The 19,309-nt window shown below is 34.5% G+C and overlaps 1 protein-coding gene across 8 annotated transcripts in view; it reads right to left on the bottom strand.

Moving 5' to 3' along the window:
* The window catches only part of DLG1 (discs large MAGUK scaffold protein 1), a gene marked incomplete at its 5' end in the record, with an annotated part of 253,529 nt that overhangs the window by 35,788 nt on the left and 198,432 nt on the right, over positions 1-19,309 (bottom strand). For all 8 annotated transcript variants that reach the window (XM_080829395.1, XM_080829394.1, XM_080829396.1 and 5 more), the window contains 2 exons: positions 2,094-2,270; positions 8,191-8,305. In XM_080829395.1, coding sequence (XP_080685521.1) covers positions 2,094-2,270; positions 8,191-8,305 — 292 coding nt within the window. The remainder of the gene's footprint in view (positions 1-2,093; positions 2,271-8,190; positions 8,306-19,309) is intronic.

The following is a 19,309-nucleotide window of genomic DNA, read 5'->3' as shown; positions in this document are numbered from 1 at the left end:
AGGAGTACAGTTAAAGAGGAACCCTGTATAGCTTTTAGATCTGAATTCTGAAACTTGTTAAAGTGTTAACAATTCAAAATAAGCAAGCCAATAAAATTACACCAAAACAAATGTTTCATGTAGATTGCAATACCAACACGAACCTTGTAAAATTTCATGTCAATTAAACTTTTTATCTTTAATTTCAACATAGCAATTATGTTAGTATATAGCAGGAAAACCCACCAAAATCGTTTATAAATAAATGCATTTTCTTCCTTATCTAGTGATACAGTTTTACTGTGAGTACAGAAGAACCTTAGCAGTCATGGACTTAACACTTGTTTTTACTATTCTAGAACAATCCATGACATGACTAGAGAGTACATGACATGATTAACTAATCTGTAATTTTGCCTAGGCACTTAGTGAGGGCAATGCAAAACTAACATTTAGTGAGTAAAAGTTTACAACTTAAAATGACTTTGTTTTCTCATCCTTACCTTGTTCACTAAGTAGCTGAGTGACTTAAATTGTGTTTATTTGTAAATACTGTTCCTGAATAAAAGCTGAAAACTGTACTAACTACAATTCCTTGGGCTATTATTAGAACTAAAAAGGTTTAAGAAATAGTTTTACTTAAGAAAATTCAAATTCTGAATACATTCAAAATGAAATGGCATAATCAGTTATGGTTCCATATGTGGTTTATGGAAGAAAAATTATATTCTATAATGTTATTTGTGAATTTGGAAATTTAGAGGGGTCTTAAGTCTCCTGCAGCACTTCTGACTTAAAAACCCAACTTTATAGAATTTTTATGCAACAGAGAAGAATCACTTTCTACCAAAGTCAGTGTATTTCTTAATTGTTGCAAACACACATAAAGCCCATGCAAGATAGGAGGTGCCAAAGGATAAGACAATTTTTAGGAACTCTGACTTTGGTATTTAAGATGTGAGGTTTCTACTGACTCAATGAGGCACAGAGACAGAGGAAGCATTTCTGAATTTAAAGCAGACTATGTTCTATTCTAGGAAAAAAGTTATGCTGAGGGCTGCATTGCTAAAAGAAGAGTTGCTACCAAATATACGATCTAGCCAAATAGTTGGATCTTGTTAAAAATATGGATCTAGCCAAGAACAGTCATAAATCCCCAAACCACAACTACAAATCTTGGTTATACCTTAATATTCCTATTCTTCAACTTCTATAAACAGTAATATAAATTTATAGAGAGGCCTATAAATAGGTATATGATTTGGCATACTTATAAATTACAGACTCTTAAAATAAGTATTACATCATAAGCTTGACCTGATGTGAATTAACCAGTTAGAATAAACATTAATGTCTCATTAATGATTTTTGCAGGCTACTTTAAAACCTAAAAAGACTTTTGGGCAAAGATTTGCACAAATCAGACCTCAAAAATAAGTTATTTGGGGAGACATACAAACTGACATTTTAATACCTTTCCCACAAAAGCAGGAACACTCAGCAGCATTTCATAGACCTACAAAGGGTTCTTTATGCTGGGATCATCCTGTTCAAAGATTATCTCCACTTAACCATTTTTGCCAGTAGATAGTAAGTATGTATCACTTATAACAAATGGTTAAAAGCAAAGAGGAAAGACCAGGCAATGTACCAATACTTCTAAATTAAGCAAGGAAAGAGATGTGAAGCAAATACCAGATACTTCTAAAAATTTTAATTTACACTTTCAATTTTCAAGTCTAAAGGAGGCAAATCACAAAATCAAAAATCCTGAAAATTGAGTAAGTTTCATTACCACCTGTCTGGATAAAGTACAGAAGCTTTTAAATCTTCCTCCCTCCAATGGTAAAGATCATAGCAAAGTTATTTAAATATATTTATTTTGTTTTGAGCAACTAAATAGGAGCTTTAGAGAGATTTCACTTTGGGGGCATCATATTCTTTAATTATGTCATTGGTTATAACCTAAGGTGAACAAAATTAAATGACTGAAACACAATATGGAAAACCAAGCAAAAAAAATCACCCTCAGTAAAATAATTTAAAAAATCAACAATTATTTGTCTATGTTGCCCTACGTTCAAGTAGTAAGACTGTAATGGGCTTATACTTACCTGCGTTTACTGGGAATTACCCCAACTTCATCACTCTCCCCATCTGGTGTGACCTGCCTGGCTTGCCACCATTCATCATCAGAAGCATTAATAACATGGAGGATATCTCCAAATTTGAAGTTCAATCCCTGACTGGGAAGGCCACTGTCTTTAGTCTTGTCATAATCAAAAAGGGCTCTAGATTAAGAAGAAAAAAGTGCATGTTTATTTGGTGTCTTTGTTTGTTTTAAAGATTTATTTATATTTTAGAGTGAGAGAGAGAATCTTCAAGCAGACTCCTTGCTGAGTGAGGAGCCCAATGAGGGTCTCCATCTCACAGCCTCTGAGATCATGACCTGAGCCAAAACCAAAAGTCAGATGCTCAACTGACTGAGCCACCCAGGTGTGCCCCCCCAAGATTATTTGTTATCATATTACCAATATTAAGTTAACATGGGATTCTGAAAGTATATATAATTCAAATAATTAAACAATATACCATACTAGGCAAAATAATGCCAAGCTCAAGAATTTGCACTATAACAGAAAGACAAAAAGACAAAAAAGAAATAGTAAAACTGACTTACAGTAAGTTCTTTATTTGTATCCTAATTTCCAGTTGCCAAATTAGAACCAAAAAATGAATAAATTGTATTATATTGTAAATGTAATTGCTGGGATTCTTTCCTTAAGAGAACTCCTTTGAATAAGAACTTAAGTATTGTACATTAATCAAGTAATAGAACACAATTTTTCTTTTTATCAAATTTTAAAAGATTAACATTTTACAATTACTATATTAATACAGTATATTTTTCCTAAAATATTTGGCAGGAGTTAAAGTCCTCTGTAGTTAGTTTTCATCATTGTTATTGACTCTGAAAATTCTATTGACTCTAGCTTTGTGAATGAATGGAAGGAATAATTAACTGACAAAATAATCACTCTGTTAATCCAGTTTTATAGTCTACAACTAACGACTCAGATCTGTCAGGGATTTTGTTTGACCTGGTGTGTATAACCAAAATAAAGAGAAGAGTACCTTTTAATATTTACTCTTTGTTTATAAATTTAGGGCAACTCTCTAGGTTTATCTTCATTTTAGAATTCAATATGGCTTGCCATTGGATTATGTTAAAAGCATTTTTAAAAATTTCTCATTCAGTATTGAGAGAAATAAGGTAGGATGCCTAATTTTTCTTCTTTTTAAAATTTTTTATTATGTTATGTTAGTCACCATACTTCATTAGTTTTTGATGCAGTGTTCCAAGATTCATTGTTTACGTGTAACACCCAGCACTCCAAGCAATACGTGCCCTTCTTAATACCCATCATTGAGCCAACCCATCCATTCCTTCCTCCCCTCTAAAACCCTCAGCTTCTCAGAGTCCATAGTCTTTCATGGTTTGTCTCCTCTTCCAATTTCCCCCCCTTCATTTTTCCCTTCTTTCTCCTAATGTCCTTCATGCTATTCCTTATGTTCCACAAGTAAGTGAAACCATGTGGTAATTGACTTCCTCTGCTTGACTTATTCCACTTAGCATAATCTCCTCCATTCCCATCCATGTTGATGCAAAAGTTGGGTATTCATCATTTCTGATGGCTGAATAATATTTCATTATATATATGGATCATATCTTCTTTATCCATTCATCTGTTGAAGGGTATCTTGGCTTCTTCCACAGTTTGGCTATTGTGGATATTGCTGCTATGAACACTGGGGTGCATATGGCCCTTCTGTTCATTACTTCTTCATGACATTCTTCTTTGGGGTAAATACCCAGTAGTGCAATTCCGGGTCACAGGGTAGCTCTATTTTTAATTTTTTGAGGAACCTCCACACTGTTTTCCAAAGTGGCTGCACCAATTTGCATTTCCACCAACAGTGTAAGAGGGTTCCCCTTTCTCCACATTCTCTCCAACGTTTGTTGTTTCTTGCCTTGTTAATTTTTGCCATTCTAACTGGCATAAGGTGTTATCTCAATGTGGTTTTGATTTGAATTTCCCTGATGGTATTGCTGGATCTTAGGGTAGACCTATTCATTGCTGCAGATTAGAGGAAGCTTAATTGGGGTGTCTGAAGAAAGGGATATTGAAATAATTTACTCAGCAAGACTCTAGAAATGCTCAGGAAGTAGAAGTGTATTGAATCCAGGTAGATAAGATCCAGAGATAAGTTATAGCAGTGAAAACGGAAGAGCTGGTAGAAACACTTCATATAGCACTCAGACCCTCTGATTCCTTCTCCTGTTCCCAAACCCATAAAAGATAAGAGGTTTAGTTTCCAAAGAAAGAGAATTTGAGAAGCGCTGTACTTTGGAACTTGGTGGGGAGGGGAAAAGTGCTAAACTAAAAACAGATTTTTTTAAAAAAAGATTTTATTTACTTGAAACAGAGATAAAGAGAAAACGTGGGGAGGGGCAGAGGGAAAGAGAGAGGAAGAAGCAGACTCCTTGCTGAGCAGGAAGCCTGATTTGGGGCTTGATCCCAGATCTGGAGATCATCACTTGAGCTGAAGGCAGAGGCTTAACCGACTGAGTCACCCAGGTGCCCCTAAAAATAGATTAAAAAGGAATCTGCACACTGAAAACTCAAGTACTAGCAACCTGTTTTATATTGCAGGCAAGGGATTAAGGTTTCTTTTCTAGAGATATTTAATGACCCCAAAGAAAAAAATGACCTGGGGTAGGAGAGGGCAATGAACAAAGATAATTATTTTCTAGTTAAATCCACTAGCTTCACTAAATATATACATTTAAAATTTTTATTTATTTATTTATTTATTTATTTATTTAATTTTATTGATTGATTGACAGAGAAAGAGAGAACACAAGCAGAGGGAGAAGCAGGCTCCCCACTGAGCAAGGGAGCCCATCTGGGCTAGGATCACTAAATATTTAAAGATCACCTCACAGAGGGGTGCTTGGGTGGCTCAGTCCTTAAGCATCTGCCTTCAGCTCAGGTCATGACCCCAGGTTCTGGGACTGGATCCCGGCAGGAATCCTGCTTCACCCTCTCCCACTCCCGCTGCTTGTGTTCCCTGTCTCTCTTTCAAATAAATAAACAAAATCTTAAAAAAGATCACCTCTCATATAAAAAATAAGAAAACAAGTAAACTAGAAAAAAGAAATACAGAGAAAGCAGAGAATCTGAGAAGGAGAATATTAGAGAAACATGGGAAGATATTATGTCTATGAAATAAAAAGAGGATGACAAAATAAGATTGATTAAATAAGAAGGGGCTCTCAGAAAATAAAATAGGATATTATACCCTCCCCTATACCCCAAATTCTCTATGAAGAAGGCGGCAAAATAAAGTCATTTTCAGGCATGCTAAGATTAAAAAGTATCCCCCACACACCCTTTCCTTAATATTTATTGAAGAATGTGCTTAGGTAAAATAAACGTTAAGTTGAGAAAGAAAAGGTGGCATCTCAAAAACCGACGGTGACATAGCAGAGAGCTAAAAGGAATAGGACAGTGGCAAAGCAAGTCCTATGTCAGACCTATACAGCAAGTCTATAGAGCAATAATCCAGACTGAGCAGAAAGATGGAAAAAATCCAATCCAGACTGGAGCAGAAAGATGGAAAAAATCAAGGTGCCTAAGTGGCTCAGTTGGTTCAGCATCCCACTTTTGATTTCAGCTCAGGCTGTGATCTCAGGGTCATGAGATCAAGCCCCATGTTGGGTTCCACACTGGGCAAGAGCCTGCTTAAGATTTTCTCTCTCCTTCTGCCTCCCCCTGCCCCCCTGGCTCACATACGCTTCTATTCTCTCTCTCTCTCACACACAAGATGGAAAAAATCTGAAGTGGTAAGATCATATGTGCAATCATGTTTCATCATGTGAAAAACTCTAGAGAATTGTAAGATAAAGATATTTAATAGTAAGTACATGCACAATTAAGCAAACAAAAATGACACAATTATTATGCTCAGGAGAAATGAAGGTTGAAGAAAGGAAGCATGGTCATAATATACTATTTCAGTAAGTAATGATAGATACTATATAGTCACATGACTCTAAATGCTTTTAATTTTATTAGCAGTGATGGCACTATGTTTGAGTGATAGAGGAAGAGGCAGAATGGTTTGATATGAAAGACAAGGTTGTTATCTACTATAGCAGTAAGTCCATAATGTCCAAAGTTGGTAAACTGGAAAACAGCAGTATATGCATATTATTTAGAAATATGAAGAGAAAGGCAAGGGAGTTTGTTAAGAAAATGGAGATGATTATTTCTAGAGAATGAAATTGGAGATTGTCTGGAGGTGACAGTTATTTTTCATTAAGTTTTTTGGTAACATATAACTTGTAAAAATATTTACTTCTTTAAAAAATAAAGAAGAAAGATGCTTCATTAAATGTACCTAAAACAATTATAACCTAATGTTTTGATTTTTGTGTCTTTGTAAGTTTTTAATGAATCATTTATTAAATAAGGCAACACTTAATTATACTAAAACTAGAAAAAGAAGAAGAAAATTAAAGAAGGTGGGTGCCTGGGTGGCTCAGTCAGTTAAGCAGCTGCCTTTGGCTCAGGTCATGATCCCAAGGGCCTTGGGATAGAGCCCTGCATGGGGGTTCCTGCTCAGTGGAGACCCTGCTTCTCCCCTCTGCCTCCTGCTCTGTTTACTTGTGCTCTCTGTCAAATAAATAAATATCTTTAAAAAAAAATGAAAGGAGGGGCGCCTGGGTGGCTTAGTGGGTTAAAGCCTCTGCCTTCGGCTCAGGTCATGATCCCAGGTCCTGGGATCGAGCCCCGCGTCGGGCTCTCTGCTCAGCAGGAAGCCTGCTTCCTCCTCTCTCTCTCTGCCTACCTCTCTGCCTACTTGTGATCTCTGTCAAATAAATAAATAAAATCTTAAAAAAAAAAAAAAAAAGGAGAGTATAAACAGAAATGCTATTCCTTTTTCTGTGGATATCAGTATCACATAAAATATTTTAAAGACTCTAGAAAAGAATATATTTTATATATGTATATACATATATATATATAAAAAATATATATATATTTAATAAATACAGCAAGAATTGGTGGAGGGAAAAGAAAAATCTGATACACTAAGGATTCCAGATCATTGGTAGGGCAGAAGGAATGGTAGGGGTAGGAAAAGAACAAGTGAAGAAAGTGAGAAAAATTTCCTTTTATTATGTTATCACAGAATAAAACTATTTGAGAGAATAAATAGTATCATATGTAAACAAACACAGAGTATACATTTGTTCATATAAATGTTTTTATACACATATGTAAACAAGTATGGGATATTTGCTTATTTTACAGAACATATATCATCTCTCATCAGAAGAATAAATAAAACATACTAGGAAATGTTCTCCAATAGTATCAGAAGGAATGAAAAAATAATGAAAAATTGTAAAGATCACCTGCAGCCATCTACTACAGTTAAAATAATAGTATAATAAAGTGCTGAGTAAAAGCTCTGCTAAAAAAAAAAAGGTGTGTACAGAATACAAATAGGTCTATCGGTAACAGTTTATATACTACTTACTATTATTAGATTTAAGCTATCACATTAATTAGTTATAGAAAAATAAGGTTGACTTCTCCCAAATATTCAAAAAAATGCACGTAGAAATTTCCTGAATCTGTGTCCTTTACTGAGGTTATTCACATTTTAAGCTATTATTTCCATATGCTCACTTTGCTATTACGGAAATTGCTACAGTAACTCAATGTTACTCAGAACATTTTATTATGAAGAATATAAGTAAAAGTAAGTGTTGGATGTTATGATATACCAAGCTATAGTATAGTCACTCATTATTATTCAAGGGGTTGTATAACTTTCATTAATACAATTATAAGAACAAAAGACACACTCAGAAAATCAATCATAAAATTACGTTTCTTGATAGGCAATATATTTTTCTTTCTTTTTTTTTAAATTTTATTTTAAAATAATCTCTACACCCAATATGGGGCTCAAACTCACAACCCCGAGATCAAGAGTTGCATGCTCCACTGACTAAGCTGGTCAGGAGCCCCTGCAATGTATTTTTCTATAGTAAAACTAAGTCATAGTAAAAAATGTGAAGGAATCTGCATGCATAAATAAGGATTGCCATAATTAGAAGTAAAAAAAATTTACCTGACATAGAGGGATCGCTTCTGGCTAGTTCGAAGAGAACCTGATCCTGAACTAATGCTACTATTCATCATCTGCTCCCGTAAGTCATGTATTTTGGCTTCAAAACGACTGTATTCTGATGGGAAAAAAAATAAATTTATACTTTACATTCTAAAAAATAAGGTATTTGAAAATAAAGTGTTAAATATGTTAGTGGTCTTATATTTGATTAAATGTGGTTAGAACCTTAAAAGAGTAACCTGTGTAAGATTTTGGCCAAAATGCAAACTTCAAAAAAAATTTTTTTTCTTCTAAATGTACCATAAGTTAGAATTGGATGAATGAGAACTTTCTCATATGCTATTTTAAAGTTCATATCACATTTAATCAAGTAAAAGACAACTTTCATGCATCAAAATACCAGTATGAATCTCATATTACTATCTAATTTAACTGTAAATTTTAAAAATTAAAACTCATAATTTATTCTGATTTTTATACTTAAAAAGAATAAACCTAACATGATTTGTAATAGATTCTTCGTTTACTGCCTTTTTCCCCTTGAGAAAATCATTACTTTTATGTGATTAAATGTAGAACTTGTGTACAGTCAATAAACAGCAAAAATATGCCTTAAAAATTAATAATTTACTTTAATACATTTTATAATTTATAAATTTTTAAAATGCCAAAATAAGACACGAAGCAATTTGGATAAACATTCTAAGATCGTTTTTATATAAAAACAAGTATGATTTTGAAGATGAACTATTTTAGGCTATATCATAAAAACTACCTAATCTATTAAAACCTTAGGCACTTTTTCAAATATATTGCAATTATACACTTACACACTCTTATGCCTTCTTCTCTATTTATAATAAATTATTTTATAGAAATTAGGTTAGATCTTATCAGATTTTCTTATAAAACCAGTCTTATAGCAAGAGCAAATACCGTGCTTGGGAGTTTGTATAGTTTAAGAAGACAGAGTTAAGAGTAAGCATGAATATTGTGGAGGTAGTCTTCCTCCCATGGAAGTCATCAAATTTGTTTCACAGGTACTAAGATTAACTGAAGCAACAATTTATCAAAAAACTCAAAAACATTTAAAAGCTCACATTAATATGTAATAAAATGTTATTTTTCTTAAAAAATAGAAAATTTTAAATATAAATGTTAGTAGACAGTATAATGTATCCATTACAATTCAACAATTAACAACTCATGGCAAACCATATTTGTGTAGACACAGCTGAGATACAGAAGATTGATGGATGGAGATAGGGATAAAAATACAAAATGAAGTTTGAGTTTATACTGGTTCTTCTTCTTTTTTAAAAGTTTTATTTAAGGGGCGCCTGGGTGGCTCAGTGGGTTAAAGCCTCTGCCTTCGGCTCAGGTCATGGTCCCAGGGTCCTGGGATCGAGCCCCGCATCGAGCCCCGCATCGAGCTCTCTGCTCGGCAGGGAGCTTGCTTCCTCCTTTCTCTCTGCCTGCCTCTCTGCCTACTTGTGATCTCTGTCTGTCAAATAAATAAATAAAATCTTTAAAAAAAAATAAAAAAATAAAAGTTTAAGTAATTTCTACACCCAACATGGGGCTTGAACTCATGACTCCTGGATCAAGAGTGGCATGCTCCTCTGACTGAGCCAGTTAGGCACCCCTATACTGGGTCCTCTAATTAAAAATTAGGACTGTTAGATTTTTAATTAATCTATTCTATCTTATATCTGTATGTGTTTTCTTGTATAAGAGGAATTCTAGTTCTCAAGACACTGGGAATAACTGAGTACTGCATGGTGACTTAAATTTTATCCAATATTACATTCACAACAGCTTTAAAATAACAACACCAACAACTAAGACCACGGCACCATTATTGAAAACAGCTAATTACTTTCCCTACTTCTTTTTATCTTACTTAGAGCACCGTCTATAGAGACAGAGAGAGAAAGATACAGTTTAATGGTTGTCTTAATGTGGCTCTGAATAGTTCCTCCCTAGGTGCTAATGTTGCCAACTGGATATACATTTAGGTCCATTCTTTCTTATTCAGTTTCACCTTTAATTTTTAGGGGTTGCTCTTTAAATTTTTCACTGTTTTTAATAGGTAGGTAAAATAGTTCCAAGGTTATATCTGTAAAACAAGGATATTAAAGATAAAGTTTAGCTTCCAGCCCTCTCTCCTACCCTACTCTCTCCTGGTCACTATGTATAAAAACATTTTAAGAACGGTTTATTCTTCCAGGGGCACCTGGGTGGCTCAGTTGGTTGGACATCCAACTCTTGATTTTGGCTTGGGTCATGATCTCAGGGTTGTCAGATGGAGCCCTGTACTGGGCACTATGCTGAGTGAGGAACCTGCTTAAGATTCTCTCTCTCCCTCTCCCTCTGGCCCTCCACCTGCCAAAAACTCCGTCTTAAAAAAAAAAAAAAAAAAACTAAAAATTGAAATGAAAAAAAAAAGTTTATTCTTCCATTTTTAGTAACAGAAGCAGATACATACATATATGTAAATATATTCACACATACATATTCTGTTATTTTAATATATGTAACATATAATGTGTATCTGTAATATATAATGTATATATTATATACATGAAGTTTGAGTTTATACTGGTTCTTCTTTTTTAAAAGTTTTATTTAAGTAATATATATAATATATATACATATATGTATATAATATATACATTATATATTCACATACACACACACATCGTATTGCTCCTTTCTTAAACAGTAACCTACACATTTCTTCCAACATGCTTATTTTACTTAACAAGTACAGTAATAGTCTTACTAGCAGTAAGAGTAAGGACACTGTAGAGTAGCATATATAGACATCTCTCATTCTTTTAATGACTATATAGTTCTTTTGCGTTTAACCTTCATTTGTTTGTTACAAAAAGATACCGTAAAGAGATTCTGCTTTATCAGCAAATCTGAAAATTGTTTTCTTTGAACATTTAAGGTAACTTTTGATATAACTGAAGTTGTTTGATCTCAGTTCTAGTCATACTATTTTATGACTTATATATACGCAAACCTGCTATATGAGTAGTTGTGTCAGAGTGTATTTTCCCAAGATACATGCTTGCATCTCACATGTTCTTGTACTATGTGACCTTGATGTTCTTCCATCAAGAGGGTGGAGTCTAATCACCCTCTCCTTGAGTTTTGGCTGGCCTTATGACTCCCATGCAAATGAACATGGTAGAAATGATTATATGCAACTTTCAAAGTTAGATTAGAAAATGCCATGAAACTTTTGCCTGTTTCTTTAGGGATGCTTGTTCTGAGGGGGAAGTCAGACACCATATAAGATGTCTGATAACCCTCAAAGTACCATGCTGCAGAGGTCCCATGACGTTGTTCTGAGCCCATACTTTCAGCTAGTATCACCAAGGCACAGGACAAGGGGAGTAAAGCCATTTTGGACCCTCACCCACCAGCTGAATCCCATTAAGTGACCTCAGTGTATGACAATTTGACTATCCAGACAAAATCGTGACTGAATTCCTAATTTACAGAACCCATAACATGGTTATTGTTTTAATACACTAAGCTCTGGAGTAGTTATGAAACAAAAGTAACTAGAACACACTCTTGCTGTGCAGTCTCTTTTGTTTAGACACACACAAACATAAAAGGACAAGCCTTAAAATTAAAAATATATACTAAATTCCTAAAACAAGGAGTTACATATAAATTAAATTTATATTTATAAATGTATTTATAGATACTAAATTATTCCAAACATTAATATTTAATATTTCATAAAATATTCATAACTACTTAATAAAATATATTCAAATAAATTTTATATACTCTCAAAGATAAATATATAAATATACAATTAGGAAGGTTTATTCTTCTGTTCTAACGGTAATCTTTTGTTTGGTTTTTGCCCCCTTCACCATGAGCAATCTCCACAGAGCCGAACTGAAATATCCTTTTATATCCAGTTAAAAACTTTAAAACAATTAGAAAACTTATGCTATTTTTATAGGATCTTCAAATTTTCCCCATTTTCTGATAATTGTACTTTATCCAAATTGTCAGAGCATACAGTCTCTTCCAATTATATACTCTCCTCCTTACAACTAAATTAATTGCTAGCACCAGTCCTTAGGGCAGCACTCCTCCCATCATTTTGGGTGTCTGAAGTTTGTTCTTTCCTCTCAGAGTGACCTGAATATCAGTCTGTTGTTTATACATTTGACTGCAGCCTTTATATGTGAAAGTCTATTTGATTCAGTTTCTTTCTTTGATTCTTTGAGTATGTTGACTCTATTGTTTCCTATGAGCCACTGCTGAATGAAGTTCTAATGACTACCTCATTTTCTTTCCTTTAAATGGCATTTTGGGGGGGGGGGCTGGAATTCCACTGAATTTTTTACTTTTTTGAGATTTTTGTTATCATTTATTTGTGAAGTTAAAAATGAGTGGTAGAAAGTAAAAACTGCCATACAACTTTTGGTTTGTTCTCAATTTCTTTTTAGTTTCAATGTCATCCTGAACAGATGGAACAGGACAGACTGGTCCTGGGAGGGGATTGATCCCAGGGGAATGGAGCCGGGCAGAGAAGGAAAAGCAGAGAGGCTAAGGGGCTTCTTGGGGGTTGGAAGGTAGGGTATGTGTATGCATTTTTCTTTTAATCCCACTAATTTCATGAGAATATTTCCCAGTGCTGGTTATCACCTTAGGTAAACAGAATGTTTTGATATGTAGTTTGATTTTTTTTTTCAATTTTAGGAGAGTTTTCTTCTTTATACATTCTATATGCATTGTTTTGTTTTTCCTATGAAACTCCCACATGTATGTTCAATATTCTTTGCCTACTCTGTCATTCTCAAATCTATTCTTACTGTTTATTTTTTATTAATATATTTTCTAAAGACTGAAGTTATCAGTGTTTTTCCTGAGCCATTTAAGAATAACTTGCTACCCTGATGTCTCTTCACCCTTGAACAGTATATATTTCCCATGTATTTGCTTATATAACAACAAAGCCATGAAAATAAAAAAGTAACATTAATACATTACTACTATGTAATGCTCACACCTCTCTGAAGTTTCCCCAATAATGCCCGGTATAGAAAAGGATGTAGTTTGAAATCATGAGTTGTCATATCTGAGCATATATGCACCTAGTTGTCAGATCTTTATAGTTTCCTTCAGTCACAACAGTTCCTCAGTCTTCCTCTGACTTTGTAATCTTGATACTGCTGAAGGTAACAGGTCAGTTATTTTGTAGACTGTCACTCACTTTAGGTTTGTCTGATGTTTCCAGATGATTAGATTCTGGTTATGCAAATTTGGCAGGAATATCAAGGAAGAGATACGATGTTCTCTCCATCGCACCCTGGCAAGTAGTTTTACAATTTTGATTTCTCATTACTAATGTTATTAACGTTCAGCACTTGATGAAGTCTGTAACTGCCAGGTTTCTCTACTGTGAAATTACTTCTTCTCTTTGCAAACAGTAAGCTATGAAATCATAACACTTCTCCCTTCTCATCAAACTTCCAACTAATACAATTATTTTTATTAGTAAAGACTCAGGATTTCTGAATTTACTCAGTGCAGTATAACCTCAAATTTTTGTTCAATTTAGCCAGTGGAAACCCTTTCAGACTGGATATTCTGTCCTTTTGACACGTGACCATCATTCTTTCAGCATTTACTTGCTTTCTGGAATGGTGTATTACAGAATAATCTAGTGTTTTTCCTGCCCCACCCCAGGAACTGGCCATTAATCCAAAGAGCCTTGGTAATTTTGGCGGGGAAGAGTATTTAGAAGCCAAGATCTGAGTGTTAGGTGTACACACTGCTATTGGGCCCAGGCTCTCTTAGTGGACAGAGCTAGAGAATTATGTGCATGCATGCACACATGCGCGTGCGTGCGCGCGCACACACAAACACACACACATTATATATGTTAAATAGACACATATTTATATTTGTTTATATAAATTGAAAACCTTATGTTTATACCAATTTTTCTAATTCTAATCTTACAGGTTTTATTTTAGATTTTTCCCTTTCCATATTTACCCCTTCTCTAAAAATGAAAATTATAGATAATATTACTTTTAGCATATATGTATTCATTGGGTCAGTCTCTCTGTAGGTAAGGAGTCTTCTGTCTCTACTACCATCCACTTCCTTGACTGAACTCTAACCAGTCCCATATGTTACCTCCTCCCTCTGCTATTTGTTAAACTTAATTTTTTTAAATACATTTTTTCTTTACATGTAATAATTTTATAAGTTTTATCAACTCACTTATGTTGTTCTTTCATATACTCCATAATTATTTTTTAACTTGTTTTGAAATATTAAGGTTATACTTCGAGTTTATTTCATGGACTTGTTTTTCTGGTATACTTTCATTGGGGAGATGTTATTCTGATCCTTATTTTCATTTTTTCAAACAGTTTTCCATTGGATTCAACACTGATCCTTCTCTGTTATTCATTTTTTTAAAAGATTTTATTTATTTATTTGATAGACAGAGATCACAAGTAGGCAGGGAAGCAGGCTCCCTACTGAGCAGAGAGCCTGATGTAGGGCTCCATCCCAGGACCCTGGGATCTTGACCTGAGCAGAAGGCAGAGGCTTTAACCCACTGAGCTACCCAGGTGCCCCTCTGTTATTCATTTTTATATTGAATTAGTTTTCCTGAACTTTTATTTTTATTTTTAAAGACTTTATTTGAGAAAGAGAGAGCAAGTAAGCCAGCACATCCACAAATGGAGGGGTGGGGGAGAGGGAAAGCAGACTCCCTGCTGAGCAGGGAGCCCAACATGGGGCTTGATCCAAAGACCCTGAGATCATGACCTGAGCTGAAGGCATATGCTTAACTGACTGAGCCACCCAGGCTCCCCCGTTTTCCTGAACTTTTAGATAAGACTATTTGGGTTAGGCTAGCTTTTCTATCTTCACAGCTCTGGAGCTCCCTCTTTTGTTGTTTCTGACAAATGTTCAAAGATATGGTATCTCATACACTGCAAGGCTTCCTGGTGCTGTACTTTCCCCCTACTTGTCTGTACCTTCTATTTCCTTTGGCCCTACTATCCCTATCCTGCTCAATTTGGATTTTATTCTCAGTTTTCTCTTGGTGTGGGGCTTCAAATTGAAAACAGAGCTATCACTGTTTAAATGTGTCAGAGGGCGCATCTCCCTTATACCTTACTGTAGATCCCCTACACTGAAAATGTAGATTGTGCAAAAACCCTTACAGTTGTAGGTGCTGTTCTCAAATTGGGCACTGCATTTTCTAGTGAGTACTGGTTGGCTTTTGGGCTTCTTATGCTGCTTTTCCTTGTACAGATGCTGGTATTATAGGGTCTCATAGCTGTTGATAACTTGTTTATACTTGTTGTATTTTGGGATTCATGGGATATCTTTTCATCTAGTTTTGTTAAATATCTTTAAAATAAATCTTAGTTTTGCTATCTAGCTTTTTTTTCCCTAATAATGGGGAGGGGGTACTTCTGGGTGATTAACTTTAAATCTACTATCTTATTTTTAATTTTCCATGTGTCCCACTGCTCTATCAATCCATTATTTTAGTGGTTGTACCAGAAAATTATTAGGAAGTGATGAGTTTTCAATATTTATTGCTTTTGTTTTCAATATTTTAATCTTTTAAATATCATATTTGTACATTTACTTATTCATTCATTCATTTATTTTAAAGATTTTTTAAGTAATCGCTGCACCCAATGTGGGACTTGAACTTATAACCCCAAGATCAAGTCATGGGCTCTCCTGACTGAGCCTGCCAGATGCCCCACAATTTTTTTTTTTAAGATTTTATTTATTTATTTGACAGGGAGAGAGAGAGATCACAAGTAGGCATAGAGACAGGCAGAGAGAGAGGAGGAAGCAGGATCCCTGTTGATCAGAGAGTCTAATGCGAGGCCTGATCCCAGGACCCTGAGATCATGACCTGAGCTGAAGGCAGAGGCTTAACCCACTGAGGTATCCAGGCGCCCCCATAATTTTATTTTTAATAATGACTATTTAACAACTACTTCACAAAATTCCGGAAAATTCGACAACTTGGCTCTTATAAGCCATTATATCACAGCTCTGATACAAAAGTGCTGTGCTTCCTTACTGCCTTAACAGCTCTGTGATGCCTTTAATAAAATGTACATTATATTTCATGTAGCATTATTAGTGGTTTGCAGCGAATTTACCAGTTGAATTAAGGAAAGCCTTCGTGACTTAAAAATTCTACATTTCAGAAATTTAAAATCCTTCTGTAAAAAGAACATATATTTTTATCACATTACTTTTTATAGTAAAGAAGAATACTCTTTCCTAAGTTACTACAAGTAGTAATTAAAGTCTCTTCAACCTTTAAAGATACTAGAGAGCTAAGTCAATTCCTACCAATTTTTTCAATTTGTGCCTCACTGTGTTTATTCAGATTTTCATATTTATAGTCTTTACATAATATTTACAATTCCTCCTAACCATCTGTCTGTTCAGAACATACTTCAACACTTTCCTCAAATTTACTTTTCCTTTAAACCTTCCATTTCATTTATGTAGCTAAGATTCCTCACTTTCCTGTCCAATCAATTCATACTTTTAGCTCTATCAATTTCCACTGTATACCCATCCTGTATACCATTTTCTTAGATTTTATTTTGGGGGGAGAGTTTAATTTCTTTTTTCACTTAAGTTATTTATATTCCTCTCCTAGAAATCATATCACAACTCATTCCAGGAAAGCTACACTGGGAGAAAACAGAAATGTTATACAGAAAGTTTTCTCCACTGAGTACTTCAGAAAGTTTCAAACTTGTCATGAAATAAATTCAGGGAGTCTCTGAACTTCTGGCCATAAGTTAAATAATATGTGTATGCTTCTGAGAGGAGAGAAAATGTTTAACGGCTTATTTTCTGCATTTTATTCCCCTTTTCAACTTCTAATCTTTGTTTTGACTCTGCTAGAAGTGAAAAGATGAAGAAATTAGGGGAAGAGAGTGAGGATAAATTGTATCTCCCCCAATCTCTTTAAATTTGTAATCCCAACTGTGAAGAAAAAAAACTCATTTATACTCCAAAATGAAATATATTAATTAAATGCTGAACTTAACATCTGAGAGCGAGCACTCTCAGAGAATAGATGCAACTGGTTTAAAGGAGAAAATGAAGGCAGGCTGGTTAGGTAGTAGCTAAGGGTAGATAGACACAGAAAGGAAAGTAAGAGACTAAAACAAAATTTAATTAGGAACCAGCCAGAGAAAATCAGTGTAAGAGATGACAAATGCTTGCTTACAAAGAAGTGCCACTGGTCCAATATAACCCCTCCATTTAGTCTGTACTTCTCCTTTCTTTGGTTGTCACCAGGAAGAAATAATCCAAGTAAAATGAGGAGATGGGGGTTAAAACTCTACCTCTGGGGGCGCCTGGGTGGCTCAGTGGGTTAAGCCGCTGCCTTCGGCTCAGGTCATGATCTCAGGGTCCTGGGATCGAGTCCCATATCGGGCTCTCTGCTCAGCAGGAAGCCTGCTTCCCTCCCTCTCTCTCTTTGCCTGCCTCTCTGCTTACTTGTGATCTCTCTCTGTCAAATAAATAAAATAAATCTTTAAAAAAAAAACAAAAAACTCTACCTCTGCAGGTGAGATTTAAATTAAAGCTTTGGAATTCAGACAAATTAAGTGGCTCTGATCAAACTCTCACTTTTCTCGATTCTAGTTTAGTCACTTAAAAATTAGGAATAATATCAACTTCAAGGAATTTTTTTTTTCTCCTGGAAAAAAACAGTTCAAAATTTAAGACAACTAATGGGAAAGAGAATGTAAGTTTCACGTTAAGTTTAATTCTTTTTCTTTTATCTCTTTTTCCTTTATAATATCACTGCAATATAATCAATATTTTTTGAATCAAAAATTTAGATTTAAGGTCTGAAAGCTGACATAGTGTACCTGAGGAACAAGGAGATAACTATCTGAGGTTAGGGCTTTTCAGGGTGTGGGGACCCACTTGGACCCGAGTTGTCATAAAGATTATTTTAAACTGAAGACACCGGAGATTCAACAAATGCAGAAAAAAAGCCTTTGCAGAGCTTCCCTTATCTGAGCAAAATAAATATGGCTATCATAAATCCCCTCTCCTGGGGGGATTTGAGAAGGAAAGACTACTCTTATTTATATAGACACATCATTACAAACTTTCTCCTAAAAACCCAGGTTCTTCCTAAAGAAACCTATTTGTTTTTCCCTCAGGTTTTTCTCTCAATTCTTTTTTCCATACTAAGTTAGGTATATAAGCAATTAATAAGCCCTACTTCTTTTGCTGGCTCCTCACAGGCATATAAAATAAACGCTTCCCTCATGTGAATTGGTCTTTTGTCCGTTTCAGTTGCAAGCCCTAGCAACTGAAACTAAAAGGTTAGAGAGAAAGTTTTTCCTCCTCTACAAACAGACTAGAAGAAATCTTAACTGCTTAATTAGGTGTGTAACTGGCAAATAACTTAAAACTTTTTGTGCCTTTGTTTACTCACCTGTAATGTAAAATGGAGATAATAGTGCCTACCTTACAGGGTTTATGAGAATTAAAAGAGTTAATAAATGTAACATGGTTAGTACCATATCCGGCACACAATTTTTCTATTATACTCTATTATCTAATCCACAGGAAGATCTTGAACTACATAGATCAAGAACTATTTGTAAAAATTTCTTAACTTCTGAATATGGAGTCAAAAACTAGCACAGTAATTCCAGTGCCCATGTTTGATTAGAGCTATAGATCCTGAAAGACAAAAACTTACCCCTATCAAAAGCTTAACTCTTTGCTCTTTGTTTGTATGAACACATATATGTCAGATTATTAATGAAGCAGAGAATCCCAAGGGATTCATCATTAGTAAAGTGAAGATACTAACTGCAGAGAGATAACTGATTAGCAGTGTCAGGTGACTCCTTTTATATTTCTTATAGTATAAAAGTATATTCTTTCTCTCACTGAGAAAGAAAATCAGCCTTCAACTTACATCCTTGGCCCTCACAAGCAGTTATACACTGATGATGTAGAATATACATTTAAAAAAAAATGCTGTACAACAAAAATACATTTGTTAAAAATATATTATTTATATTAAAATGAA

The sequence above is a fragment of the Martes martes genome (genome assembly GCF_963455335.1).
Source record: "Martes martes genome assembly, chromosome: 1".
NCBI classification, from domain to species: domain Eukaryota; kingdom Metazoa; phylum Chordata; class Mammalia; order Carnivora; family Mustelidae; genus Martes; species Martes martes.
This window is presented reverse-complemented; position numbering and strand designations above follow the sequence as displayed.